The 13,605-nt window shown below is 42.5% G+C and overlaps 1 protein-coding gene across 1 annotated transcript in view; it reads left to right on the plus strand.

Annotated features, from left to right (window-relative positions):
* UNK (unkempt family zinc finger) overlaps positions 1-13,605 on the plus strand; it is a 27,524-nt gene that overhangs the window by 1,619 nt on the left and 12,300 nt on the right. The window contains exons 3-11 of the mRNA XM_009324615.1: positions 388-564; positions 1,000-1,130; positions 1,254-1,389; positions 2,975-3,092; positions 4,078-4,162; positions 6,047-6,189; positions 7,496-7,543; positions 8,441-8,641; positions 12,926-12,994. Coding sequence (XP_009322890.1) covers positions 388-564; positions 1,000-1,130; positions 1,254-1,389; positions 2,975-3,092; positions 4,078-4,162; positions 6,047-6,189; positions 7,496-7,543; positions 8,441-8,641; positions 12,926-12,994 — 1,108 coding nt within the window. The remainder of the gene's footprint in view (positions 1-387; positions 565-999; positions 1,131-1,253; positions 1,390-2,974; positions 3,093-4,077; positions 4,163-6,046; positions 6,190-7,495; positions 7,544-8,440; positions 8,642-12,925; positions 12,995-13,605) is intronic.

The raw sequence follows: 13,605 nt of genomic DNA on the forward strand, positions 1-13,605 counted from the left end.
TAATAGCACGAAGTCTAGATGGGCTGCTGAGGAAATGGTATGTGCCATGTGATGTCCGTCCCTTCAATCATGGCTAGTATATCAGCACGCCTTGACAGTGTCCTTGTTCTTTTCTAGATCCGTGGCAGTCACTAGACTAGAATAATAAGCTGCTGCTGGCTTAATAATCCAGTTGTCTTTTTGGGAGGGAAACTATTATATACTGTGTAGTGACAGGTTTAGGGGTTCTGTGTAGCTTTGGAAGGCACAGCATAAGAGAAGAGGCAGAGTTAGCAAAGGTGTTGTCAACTACAGCATCCTGTATCGGCAATATGTCTTCTGGTAGTGTTGAGTCCGTCACCCATGTGACTAAACTTTGACTGTTCTTTCCCTCCTCCGATACCTCAGGTGTCCCTTCTTGCATAGAACTACTGGAGACACAGAGAGGAGGTATCACTTGCGCTACTACAAAACTGGAATCTGCATTCATGAGACAGACTCCAAGGGAAACTGCACGAAGAATGGAGTCCACTGCGCATTCGCTCATGGGCCCCATGACCTACGCTCTCCGGTGTATGACATCAGGTTAGTAGAGCTTGGGGCTCTGTATGAAAAGGGTAATTTCTGTACCCAAATGAAAAGTCAGACGATTGAAGGACAGTACTACTTCAGCGTGAAATGCTTAGTGTTGGAGTGATGATATATCCCTTCCTAATAAGGCAAATCTACAAAATCTCCAGGGAGGATACTCGGAATGGGGAAAGGGAGCACACTTTAAACGAGTTGTGCTGTGGTTTGGAGCCTGATGGGGGGGGTCCAAACAATGCATCTGGAATTCCCAGGGAATGAAGAACATGAATTGCAGTTGCTGTTCGTCTAAAGATTTTCTGACAAAAAATGAATGAATGAAATGCACCCGCTTAGGAGTTGTTACCACGCTCCAGTATGTCAGTTTTTATACATCTTTATCTGTCTCTTCATCTGCTCGGTCTGTATATTCATTTAACTCTGTCCACAAAGGGAGCTTCAAGCGATGGAGGCTTTGCAGAATGGTCAGACTACATCAGAAGGTGGCATAGAGGGTCAGTCTGCAGTTGCTGCTAGCCATGCTATGATAGAGAAAATACTCAGTGAGGAACCAAGGTGGCAAGGTGAGTGTCACTTAGGGTCTGTGGCGTTGGGAAAGTTTGTGGAGTGCCCGCTCCTGTCAAAAACTTTTGTATAGTAAATACAGATCATGGTCATCTCCCACTAACTGGTTGCTTCTTTTGCAGATACAACGTATGTGTTGGGAAATTACAAGACAGAGCAATGTAAGAAACCCCCCCGTCTCTGTCGCCAGGGTTATGCCTGTCCCTACTACCACAATAGCAAAGACAGAAGAAGAAGCCCAAGAAAACACAAATACAGGTACTGTGGTCCTGGATATTCTATTTCCCAGCTGAGCAGTGAGGTATAGTAGAAATCTGTAATGAAGGATCTAGGATTTTGTCCACTAGATACACTAAAAAAAATTATCTCCAAGGCCTGTACTGACAGATGTGGTGGACTGTTATTTCTGCCTAGGAGACAGGATAACAAACTAAACAAGGAGTTTTGTTGTATATAGGAACCAGTATCTCTAATAGATGACTGTTGCTAAATCATGTTACAACTCTGGTTTTACGGCAAACAGAAGCTGAGTCTGGGTTCCCCTTACCGTACAAACTCCTGCTTTAGAAAGCAGTGCAGGAAAAAGAAAACAAAAGAAAGTTTTAATCCCCATCTAGAAACAAACTCACACAGCAGTGTTTTCATGGTAAAGGATTCAGAATCATCAAGCTGTTTGTTGTGTATGCCTGGTGATGGGGATCGTGAGGCACGGTGTGACCAGTACTGTAGCTGGACATGCATTCCTAACCAACTGCTAAGGACTGTGCTTTTGAGGCACCAGGGTGTTCTTGTCACTCAGCTGTCGTTGGATTTTCAGCATGCCACGTCTCCCTCAACGTGTTTCATCCAAGTTATAGGCCCTCATTTCCTCCAACACAACAGAGCTTTTGTTGTGATCTCAGTGGGGCTTTTCCTTAGTTCCTTTTTGAAAAACATAAGAGCAGACCAGAAAGCCAGGAGAGAAAATACCATGGATGTTCTCGCTTCCCTTCCCCACCCCCCATTCACAGAAATTTTTGAATTGGCACTGAAATCCCGTATTTAAAAAAACTAAATATATAAAAATTAAAGGAACATTAATCCCAAGACCTTCAGGAGAAACAGAAACACTAAGCCAGTCTTCAGCCAGCAGCTATGTGCTTTCTGCCCCTGCCTGGGCCCTTTGGGAAGGGAAGAGGTGAAAGCTTCTCCCCTCCTGATCTCCACTCGCTTCTGTGTTGCTTTCCCCACCCCCAGCTGATGTGGCTGCCTCTTTCGTGCAGGCATCTGCTGCTGCTATCTGCTTCCCTCTGCTGTTTTTTAAGGGAATGGTTAAGAGCATAAAGAGCAGGGGAAGTAGGTCACAGCAAAAATTCAGAACTGGGAAAAAGAACTGTTCTGGCTGGGAGAAAGAAAATGGACTTGCCTTTTCCCCAGTGACCTGACTCAGCTTCTTTTCCACATGGCCATGCTATAACCCTGGAAACATACCACTGTAAGGGTATTATGTGTTTTAGGATTAACCAATTAACTTACTAGCTTTCTATGAACGTACAGTTCCAAACCAGAAACCAGACCCAGCATCTCTGACACTAATCACATCAGCTGCTAATATTGTTAAGTTATGTTGGTACAGGTTGTATTTGGTTTCAGATGGAGAGCTAAGCCATTTTTCTTTCACCGGGAAATTGGAAGAGGGGGAAGAAGGTGCAATAGCGGCAAAGTGGGGGCTGGGACAGCAGCAGCCAGCCAAACAGATTGTACAGCTGAGGGTGGGCAGCTGAACCTGCCTCCCAGTTGAGGAAGAAAAGCTCAAAGCACATTTGTGGGTCTGATGCATTCTCCTGCTACCTTATTTACACAGATCTTCGCCATGTCCCAGTGTGAAACATGGAGATGAGTGGGGGGATCCCAGTAAGTGTGAAAATGGAGACTCATGTCAATACTGCCACACTCGCACAGAACAGCAGTTCCATCCAGAGGTACAGTAACCTGCTCATTCCGTTTGGTAGCTGACTAGAAAAGCAAAAGCATTCCAGGCTTATGAAGTAAATTAGTGTGCCAGCTGCGAGACTTTGTGGGCTGCTTGTAGTGTGGTCCTGGGATACAGAGGAACTGCCTGTTGGAAGTAAGCTGAAATTCAGCTGCTTGACAGGGGTGCCTTTTCATTAGGTAGACCATATGGGAGGAGGTAAGAAAAGTAGGGGAAAACTCAAGTGTAAGAGCAGTCTCATGCATGGGGGTCCTTTTGAAAGCATGATGTGGATTTGCAGGTGAGCATACAGCATCTGTTTCCCTGAGGAAAAATTCTTTGTTGATGATGATCAAACTAAACCATAGATACCCACGAACTGGTGCTAAAAACCACCAAGCTCTTAGTTGTGAGCATGCCCAGAGCATTCCAGTATCCTTACAGAAAGTGTAATTAAGACCTTGTCCTAGTCTGCTTCATGTTACAGTGTTGAAAAGCTTTGTTGGGCCTGTATCAGCAAAGTAACCATTGTCACCGCCTGTCAAACTGGGGGGAAGGGGAATAATCCATTTCCTACAATCATTGTCAACGGTTTGTTATTTTCCTTGCAAACATGTGGCTGTAACTTTCTTTGCTGTCATCTGTCAACTGTTTCCTACCTTTTACCATTTGTAATATCCATGGAGCTTCCAGTGAGACTGAGGGACTTTTTGGCAAATGGTGACCTTTGGGTGAGCTGACGTGTGATGGGCTGATCTTTGGGTGAGCTTAGCTGTGATGGGCATATTTTGGTGTTTCCCTAACTATAGTGGGTTTTCCTTTCTTTGAAGCAAAGCACTGAAATGGTCACCCTGAACTCTGCTGGCCTTTGTGCCTTTTATCTGTGTTCTATCTTGCTGTCGAGTCTCTTCATAGTACTTTTGTACCTGGGCTGCCGGTCACTGTTTTTTCCTGTTCATGTCTGGTTTTTTTTTTGTTTTTTTTCCCATCCTTAGATCTACAAATCCACCAAATGCAATGATATGCAGCAGTCTGGCAGCTGTCCCCGAGGACCCTTCTGTGCCTTTGCACATGTAGAACGTACGTGGGCTGCTTCTCTCGTCTTTCATGGATATTTGAGCTATGGAGAGCTTTGGCCAAAATAAATAGTTTAAAATATAAGGCCACTAAACTAGAGCTTCTGTGAAGGATTTTCAAAAACAGAGTATTAACTTTGATAATTCCTATAAAACTGTGCTAGTGTGGGAGGTGCTGGCAGAGCTGAAGGCAGTAGGTAGTCTGTAGGACTCAGCCCTTAGCTCTCACTGCACTGTCTCTTGAAGTATCTCCCTCTGTTCCCTTTCCTCGCTTAGTTCTTTTTGTCAGTTTAGGAGGACTGGAACAGAGAGCTGCCTCTCCTCTGTACGTGGATGAACTGTACCTAGCTAAGTTGCAAAGTGTTGTATTTTAAAAAGCTGAGGATAAAATTGCTAATTATAGATAATGTATTGATCCATTTTAAAAATTAAATACTATTTATGAAGTTTTGCTTAGAGTTTAAATCTTTAAGTCAGGTTGGAGAAGAAAAATATGCAGCTTTTTGTCTGCTTTTCCTCAAATCCTCTTTTCTTGCTAGCTCCCGGATTTATAGGGCATTATTTCAATCCTCACTTTCATCGTTTGTAAACTAGTGATGCTGTTTTGGTTGTGGGAGTTCAGGTGGGTACTAATATTCATAGATAAATGGTTAGCTCCTGGTCCTATGGCTCCTACTCAAGTTTCTGCACTCCAGTCTCACTGTTGAATTTGCAGCAATTAGAGCAGGTTACTCAGAAGTCAATAGATTCGCTCTGATACTGACTCACTACATGGCCTTGAGCAAATCTTTGTTATTTGATTATCCTTTGTAAATGGTGGAATTAGTAATTGCTGCCTTTGTCAAGGAATGGTGAGAGTAAATTCCCTACAGGTTATGCAGTTCCTTTTATAGGAAGCCTTGTCGACAAGCAGTAATTATAGCTAGAGCTGTGGGCTATAATGGCCCAAAACACAGTAGTGCAGCTACACAGTATGATCCAGCAAGCTTGAGAGAGAATGAAGTCTTGATAAAGAAGCAGCGTTTAGCAAACTCCCTCGTGTATAACATAGTGTTTTTGTTTAGGAGATTACTAACAAGATTACTGCACTTGATACAATACTACTTTAAAGCCAGAGTAACCTTCTGTGGCACTTAGGTCATTCTAACCTGGTTATTTCTTGTGCTGTCTTATGGAATTGTATCTTTTAGTCCTTTCTTAGCAAGCTGAACACTGAGGGCCTAATTCAATTAAAGTAACAGGAGTCCATTTATTATATCTGCTCTTAGCATGAGTTTTGCTGATTATTAGCAAGAAATGTGTTGAAACCAGTACTTTAAAGATATTGCATTACAGACATAGTGTCAGTTATATAGTTTTTGTAAAGATGCACTTCTAAGGAGGTGCTTGTGGAATATTTCCTCTCTCATCTACAGCATCTCTGCTTTACCTTCCAAGCCAATGACACTTTCTTTTTGTGTATGCCTTTCAATGTACGTGACTTTTTTTTGGTAATGGTTTGTACTGAGCACAGATGGAAACTTATCTCCCTCAGCTAATTATAATGCACCCATCAACTTTGTGCCTAGCAATGAAGGAAGCTCTGCTTAGTTCAAGACAGCTGAATGAATAACACACAATTCATGCAGGGAAGATAATTTTGGAGCAGCATTAATGGACTAAAGAGCAGCACAGTGTACAAATGATGACAGTAATAATGTAAGGAATATTAGATAAGTAGTAGCCATTTGCCAGATGAGGTTTCTCCTTGCTTCTATACTTCTAAGGAGGTGCTTGTGGAATATTTCCTCTCTCAAGAATATCTAGGTATTCTTGTTCCTGAATGTCTTGTGCTCCATTACAATTGCACAGCTTTGAGTAACATTCCATGTGCTTTTATTTCTTCCAGAGCCTGCGCTCAATGAAGATTTACAGCAATCCTCAGCTGTGTCTAGCCCGACACAGACAGGCCCTGTGATGTATATGCCATCAGCAGCTGGTGATTCTGTTCCAGTCAGCCCTTCCAGTCCACATGCCCCAGACCTTAGCAATGTATGTAGCACTGCGGGAAAGCTTTGTCCGTATTTTGTAAATCTGGGTTTCTCTGCGTCACTGTACTTCTTTCTCCCAAGAAGAGAAATCTTAAGGATCCAAAAGCCCAAAGGATATGGCATTTTTCTTTTAGGTCTCAGCTCCACACTTTTTAGAGGGATCTATTTGTTTGGAACATACAATTCAGTGGCTTTAGTATTGTCCTCTCACCTATAAAATTTCTAAGCCTTCCTTTCTGTGCAGTTTGTTGATGTACTTTCAGGAAAGTGGAATACATCCGCACATGAAGTCCAACTCCTTCCTGTCTGGAGGTACATATTGGGCTTAGTTTCCAAGTACTCTAATTAAAGGCTGTGAGCCAATAACATCTAAAGTACATAACTACAATCGAGTTTGTTTACATATGTAATCTCAGAGGCTTAGCCTGTGCATATTGTGTGTTGCACTATAGGATATTCTTGAGTCCCTCCCTCTCCTACTTCTGGAGATAGCTAAGCTCTGGAATATGTTTAAGTAATGCCCCAGATTGTTGGCAGTACTTTATTTTAGTTGTACATACAAGAAGGGAGATCTTCAGATGCTGAACAGATACACACAGACAGATAAGAAGCCCATGGAATGCTAGACCACTTCATTTTTGCTGAGGGTTTTTTTTGTTTGTTAAGTCTTTCCTGTTTGCACTGCTGTTGATAAGGTGTGTAACCTTTTCCAATGGTTGGTTGAGGTTTTAAGAAGGTAAAATGACATGAGTTTAACTCATTTGAAACTGGTCAGAATGAGGTGAACTCATTTAGGACCTCTCCTTTCAAAGAGGGGGAAAAAGGTAAAGGAGAAGCTGATAGTTTGATTTTATTAGTGCCAAAGCCAACCTAACAGTTCATAGTTCTCCCGAATTTGATTGCAGCTAGAATTCCAAACAGATCTTAAAGTCTGGACATAATATTTTCTCTCGCTAAATAACACTGTGGAAAGCAGTAAAAAACAAAACGCCTTCATCTCATGAATGTATCATCTAAATTATCTGAAAACTGCAGTGAAATTGAAGATATATTCCCCTTAATAGACCATTTAGGTCTTTTCTATCTCAAGCTCTTAGTCTTTTAAACAGTCTTTCCTAATCCATGGATATATGCCAAATGGCAACACATGTCTTTCTGTGACTTCGTCACTCCACGGGGCATCTGCATTTAGCTTGCAAACAAATATGGCTTTGCTGGTGATCATTTTACATGATGAATTAATCAGAAAAAGGTCCCTCTAGCAGCCAGCCTCACGTGGCCTGTTCTGTTTTGTATTTGTACTGTAGGTGTGGAATAAATCAGGAACTCTGCCAACTAGCCCCACCTCCACCACAGTGAGTAGTATCTTTGCAACTGTAGGGAAGCGTGGACAGCAGAATGTCTATAAAAATAAAATCAAAACACTGTAGGATGTTCCTTCTTTCTAATGCCAGCCCAGACTGTGCCACGTTTGAATCTGGTAGTGGTAGCTGTCTAAATGTTGTCTGAAGCACAGTCGTGCTTGCCAGTGCAGGCATATAATTTCTTGTCCCAGGAAAATGGGATATCTGCATTGATCCAGGTAGGCGCTGTCTCTAAAACTAATCTTAATCTCCTTTGCTGCTGTCTGTGGCTTCATCTACAGTGCAAAACTAGCCTTGTTGCATGTGGTTGTGATCCCTGGTATTAGTCCAAAGAATGGAACTGTTGGAAATCCTTGGGTTTTTTAATGCAGCTGTTGATACTTGGCTTGTGCCTGCATTAAAAATTTCAGATTTCCAACTGAAAGCAAAAGATACAGTATTACACGTAGCTCAGATATGCTTGGTTGTTCTGACTGCCATAGCACCTTTCCAGGTTTCACGCTACTACTCAGAGTGCAGACAGGATCTGCTGTAGCCTAAGGAAAGCAAAGAGACTTTTGGTCAGGTTTGGAAACTTGATCAGTCACATCTGAGGCCTCAAAAAGAATTAATGTCACTAGAGCTGTAGGTTGTTTTTATAAGACTGCACTCCAGTACAAAGTAATGGCAGTAAAACCATAATTGTGGGACTGTATAAATCCAGTATCTACTGGAGCTTTTTCCTGGTTTTTAATTACTGTTTACTGGAAGCTTGTATGCTTGTGTTGACTGTCAGTATAATCGATGCACAAACAGTGAAGTGAATGAGCCTTTCCATGGGATGCCTCTCCTCCTTGAATCGTTGCTACTAGCTGGCTCTACTTTCCTGACACTTGTTCCTTCTATTAGATTCTTTGTAGGAACAGCAGTCTTGGAAGCCCATCTAATATATGTGGGTCTCCTCCTGGCGCCATTGGAAAGCCACACAGCTTGGAGACCATTGGTTTTCCTCCAGACTCAGTAACAGCAGCCGGCAGCTACAAGAAAGCACCGGGGTTTGAGCGAGAAGATCAGGTGGGGGCCGAGTATTTGAAGAGTTTCAAATGCCAGGTTAGTAGGGAATATTGGCTGGAAGAGTTGGGGGGATGAGGAAGAATGAGAAATTGCCCAGTCTAGCTTGAATGTATTTTAATTTTTCAAGGAACAAAAATGAGAAATAACTATTCTCATTAGCAGTTCTCAGATCCCTGCTGTTGCTTTCAGCCTCCCTTCCAGTCTCTTCCATCTTACATCTGTTCTTGTCTGCCTAGCTGCCATCACACACTCAGTTTGTAGAAGTCAAGCTGCTGCTTGTTTTCCTAATCCCTCACAACTTCTCTCCTGTGTTGACCCTGGGTAGCTTCCCACGTATCACTTCTTGCTCTTTCTTTTTCCATATTTAGGTCCTTGCCAAGAGGTGCTGTTTCTCTTGCTGTATTGTCTCATGGAAACTCATCCTTCCTTCTCTGTTCTCACTCCGAACTCTTACCTTGATCTCCGTGACTTGGTTTGTCTTCTGTTTTCACCATTCCTTTTTCCGATGTATTAAAAATGTCATGTTAGTTGTCTCTTGCTTCTCTGGCTGTATCATTCTGATCTTTGACTCTCCTGTGGTTTCTGTATTAAATTTGACTGCCTCATTCTCATTTGAAGAACCCTCTGCAATCTTACCCAACCCACATCTCTAATGACATTCCCTCTTATCCCTTTTGGATATCCCAGTCTTGTCTTGCTGCTTCCTCAGTCTTCTCCATCTTGGTGTCATACCTTAGTCAGACTGCTCCCTAAGCCTAGAACAGTCTCTTCCATCTCTTTTGCCACACATGAGCTTTTCCACAGTCAAGTTCTTATTGTGAATTTCCTTTCTTGATGTTACAATTAATAGTTTCTCTGCACCATCCCTTCCAAGTCAGCTGAGTCCAACCCAGAGCTTGGGTCTCAGTTTTTATTCCTCACTGGGTTTGTAAATGTAACAGAACAACATCTCGATTTAGGCGAAGGAATAGCTACTTTTATGAAGAGGTGCCTGCAAAAATATTTCCTAGAAGTTCTTTTTAAAAAAAAAATATAAAAAGGAATAAAAAGACCTGGTCTATGTTGCTTGAAAACAGAGATGACAAGAAATGATGCTTTCAACCTGGCTACATTTAAACTCTTGTCTGTAATATTAAAGAAGCTAGCCTTAATAAACTCACACTGCTGTGTTAGTATTGCACTGCTGTGAGAAAACAGTGGAAATATCCCGTCCAGACAAGATCTTGCATAAAGTAGTTAGATTTAGAAGCAGACTCTGTGGGTTTTGTTTTATTTATTTTTACAACTTTGGGAAAATATGACCAAACTTTGCAGTAGGATCAGTCTTGAACACTGTTTAGTCTAATTAGAATGATTTAGTGACAAATACAGATTAAGCTATATGCATGTACGCTTTCTTATAAATGCTTTCATTGTCTTGCTTAATGTGGATGTGGCTTAGGAAATTTCAAATTGATGCAACACGTCTTTGGGGGTAAAGAGCAGACCATGCTGTGATCCTGGCACTTCTTGTGGGCACAGCAGCTTGTAGCAGTTGTTTAGAAACAAAAGAAAAAACATGTGCTCGTTCTCTATTGCCTCTGCTGCAAAGGAGGAGTGAACCCAAAGCCGAAGGACTGAGAGAACCCCTGTTTCCTGCCAGCAGAGGCAGGGTGCCAGGGAGGCCCTGCTTTGGAGAAAATGAGCAGCAAGCCTAAGCCAAAGAGAAAGGGGATGGAGCATGAATAGGACTTTTAAAAGGAGGGCCAGATGATGAACATTTATGTCTGAAGTCCAGGCTGTGCTACAAAGATACTGTATTCAGGTAGCTTCTTACTCACGTGGCTTTAATTAAGCAAAAACCTGTGTTAAGTGACTGGAATAAATAACTATTAAGATATAGATGGAAGTAATCACAGTTGCCTTATGCTAGGCTTCTACAGACAAAATTAGGTGTCTCATAAGTGTCCTGATTTAATTTTCTTTTAATCTATAATTACTTACTTTTTTTAATCCTCTGTAATTCCCTTTGGCTGCAGTGGGCACCAGAGACTCTCATATACCCTGTAAATTAGACCAATAATTAGGCATTTAACTTTGTTCACTCATATTTGAAAACTTAAGAGACACTCTGGCTCAGCTCTGCAATAGGCTTGTCGTTTTTCTTCCGTAGAATTAGTACAAATAGTTTCTATCTTATTAGAATGAAAAATGCACCTTCTGTGTTAATAGGTTCCACAGTTTGTGGTAAGGCTGAGCCAGCAGTTAAAGCTAAAAATACTTTTCCTGAGTCCCAAAAGATTTAGCAAGCTGGAAAAATGCTGGCTGCACTGGAAGGACTTGAGTGCCACGACTAGGAGGTGTTCCTAAGTCTTGACACACAGTACAGGAGGTTTGTTTTATGCTGGTCAGAAAACATTCAGTTTCACTCATAATTTATGTCCCCTGTTCTCTTTCCTGACTGCAACAGAGTGAGCTGGAGAATTTCAGCCTGCCCTTTGAATTTCTGTCTTGATGTATGCCCTTTCTAACGTTATTCAGAGCTAAAGGAGGCTGGCTTAGTGGTGACAATCGGTTTGCTCCATTTTTCACTGGTGTTACATGAATTCAAGGCAGTGGAAATTGAGACTAGCTTAGAAATGAGTTCACTTTTTCTCCTCCTTAAAGATTAAAAAAAACCCAACCCTTCCAGTAAGACTTAACTGCACCAGAGCCAGCTAGCTACATTGGCAGGAAGCCTCTCGGGGGGGAGGGGGGGGCATGGCTGCATATGTGCCTTCTCTTTAGCTTCTGACGTCTGTTGATAGCACATCTTGTGTTCAGATGAGTGTCAAACAGGGTAGGGATGTGTTGGATAATCTAGCAGGCGTGTTATCAGACGCACACAGATGCACTAACGTAACGCATCTATTGCACACAAAGGAAAACAAGCCTGTGATCGGTTCAGTGGTAGTTTTGCTGTATGTAAATGCACTGTATGTTGTTCAGGGAAGCGTGACAGAATGGTACCCACTGCAGAAGGATCTTTGCGTCTGTATCTCAACTGCCTGTTTGCCAGGCTTTGACCTCCCCATCTGCCCATAGGCATACAGTTGAGCAGAGAAAATGATTTAATTAAGTAAAACCAAGGGATGAATTCTTCTGCTGCTCTTTCGCCTGTCTGGTTATGTCATCCCTCTCCAGCAATCATTTATCTTTTGCATAAGACTGTTTAAGCCAAAAAGTCAAGGCGTATCACTTCAGGTCAGTGTGGCATCTCATGCGCTGCTGTTGTACATCATGCCTGAAGCTCCCCTGCAGAGATGGTGACTGCCTGCATTTGCGATAAAAACGACTGAGTGGACTTTATGCCTGGAATATGTCTCTGATTCAGACTGAGGGGGGTTGGAAAGCGAGTAAACAAGCAGCCCTGACTCTCATCACTTTTTTTGCTCCCTCTCTGTGCCCGGAGGGTGTGATTGATCTCCCTGTGCCTTACGCATGTCCAGCATGGGAGGAACAGAGCCAGGCCTGCAGAACAGACCGTTACACACTGACAAGCTCAAGAGGCCACTTCCTTCCCAACTCTGGTTGCTGTAGCTTAGAATTGACCGATGTTGTGAGGCAAGAGGGTTGATATCCGTTAAGGATATAGTACTGGAAGGTCCTTAAGCTGAATTTTTAGGCTGGATAGTGGAATTCTAAATATATGTTGGCATCCATGCAATTCTGCAATTCCAGACAGCCTTGACCTCTCTTATGTTTTATAGCTTTGAGCTCTCTATGTTACGGATCGGGGAAGGATTTTTTTTTTTTAAAATCAGTTTTGATGATGTTGCTTTTAAAATTGGTTAGTTATCACTTTATTTTACTTTGCAGTCCTAGCTGGGAGCTGGAAAAGTTTGAGGGAAAACATAATCTACATACTTTATTTTCCCAAAGCTGAAAAATGTTTACATAATTTAAAAACATAGTGTGCCTCCCACCATTTCTGTCCCTTTTTTAGATACTAGTAGGGCTGATGAGTTATTTATAGCAGGACAAAATAATTCATTTTTGTTCTTGGTTCTTAAGATGTGTTTTGTGCTAGCAGAGGACTTAGAGCAGCATTGAAGGCAAATGTAATTGTGACAAGTCTTTGCATAACTCTAGGGGTGACGTGTTGGTATATAGAAAGCAAATTACTTGGAGTGTTTTCAGTTTGCTATGCTTTCCCGCTCTCTGAATTCTCTAGTGCCCAGAGCAGACTGTAAGAGAGGAGGGGAGTATGTTTCCCATGGCCTCTCCAAAGCCAGCAGACAGCCATTTTTAATTTTGCTGCTAATCCCTCTGCTTATCTTTTGTTCTGTTTCTTTACTGCAGCAAGCAAAAATGAAGTCCCACTCACTGGAACACAGGAGCCAGGAGCAACCTTTGTTACAGCCCAAACAGGTACAGTACTGCTAGCAGGCCTCTGAACCTAGCTCAGTGCTTGCACCACCACAGACAAGGACATGGGAAATCTCTGTGGATCCAGACAACTCTGCAGGGAGTAAATGGCAGTCCAGACACCATTAGGGATGCTCAGCTTGAGGGATTACTTTATGAAGATGGGATGATTTGCTGGAGGGGTTATTTGTGAGTGGCTAGACCTGTATCTATCCTGAATTCACACATAGGCCTGGACCGTGCTGGAGAGAGTCTCCAAAATACAGGAAATTGAGCTGGAATGGATCTCTGGAGTCATCTAAGTTCAAGGATTTGGCAAAGAGAATTTAATATCGGGTTCTAAGTCGTGTGCTGAACTAAGTCTGAGTGAGTGATTGTGTGACCCATCCCTGTGATTGCATGCAACCTGTGGGTCACAGGAGTTAATTCTGGGGCAGCCTGAGGGATGTTTGTAATACTGGGGAGGGGGGGCAGAATGGAGAACAGTCGGCAGAAATTAAAGAAAAGCTGTTAATCTCTCCCCCAGCCCAGTAGTAGCACTAGCCATCTGTCAGGTTGGAAGCAGGCAGGAACAGGTTTGCTGCTGATCTTTGGCTCATTCCTGCATGTTTCAG

This window comes from Pygoscelis adeliae, unplaced genomic scaffold, assembly GCF_000699105.1.
Source record: "Pygoscelis adeliae isolate BGI_AS28 unplaced genomic scaffold, ASM69910v1 Scaffold445, whole genome shotgun sequence".
Lineage (NCBI taxonomy): Eukaryota > Metazoa > Chordata > Aves > Sphenisciformes > Spheniscidae > Pygoscelis > Pygoscelis adeliae.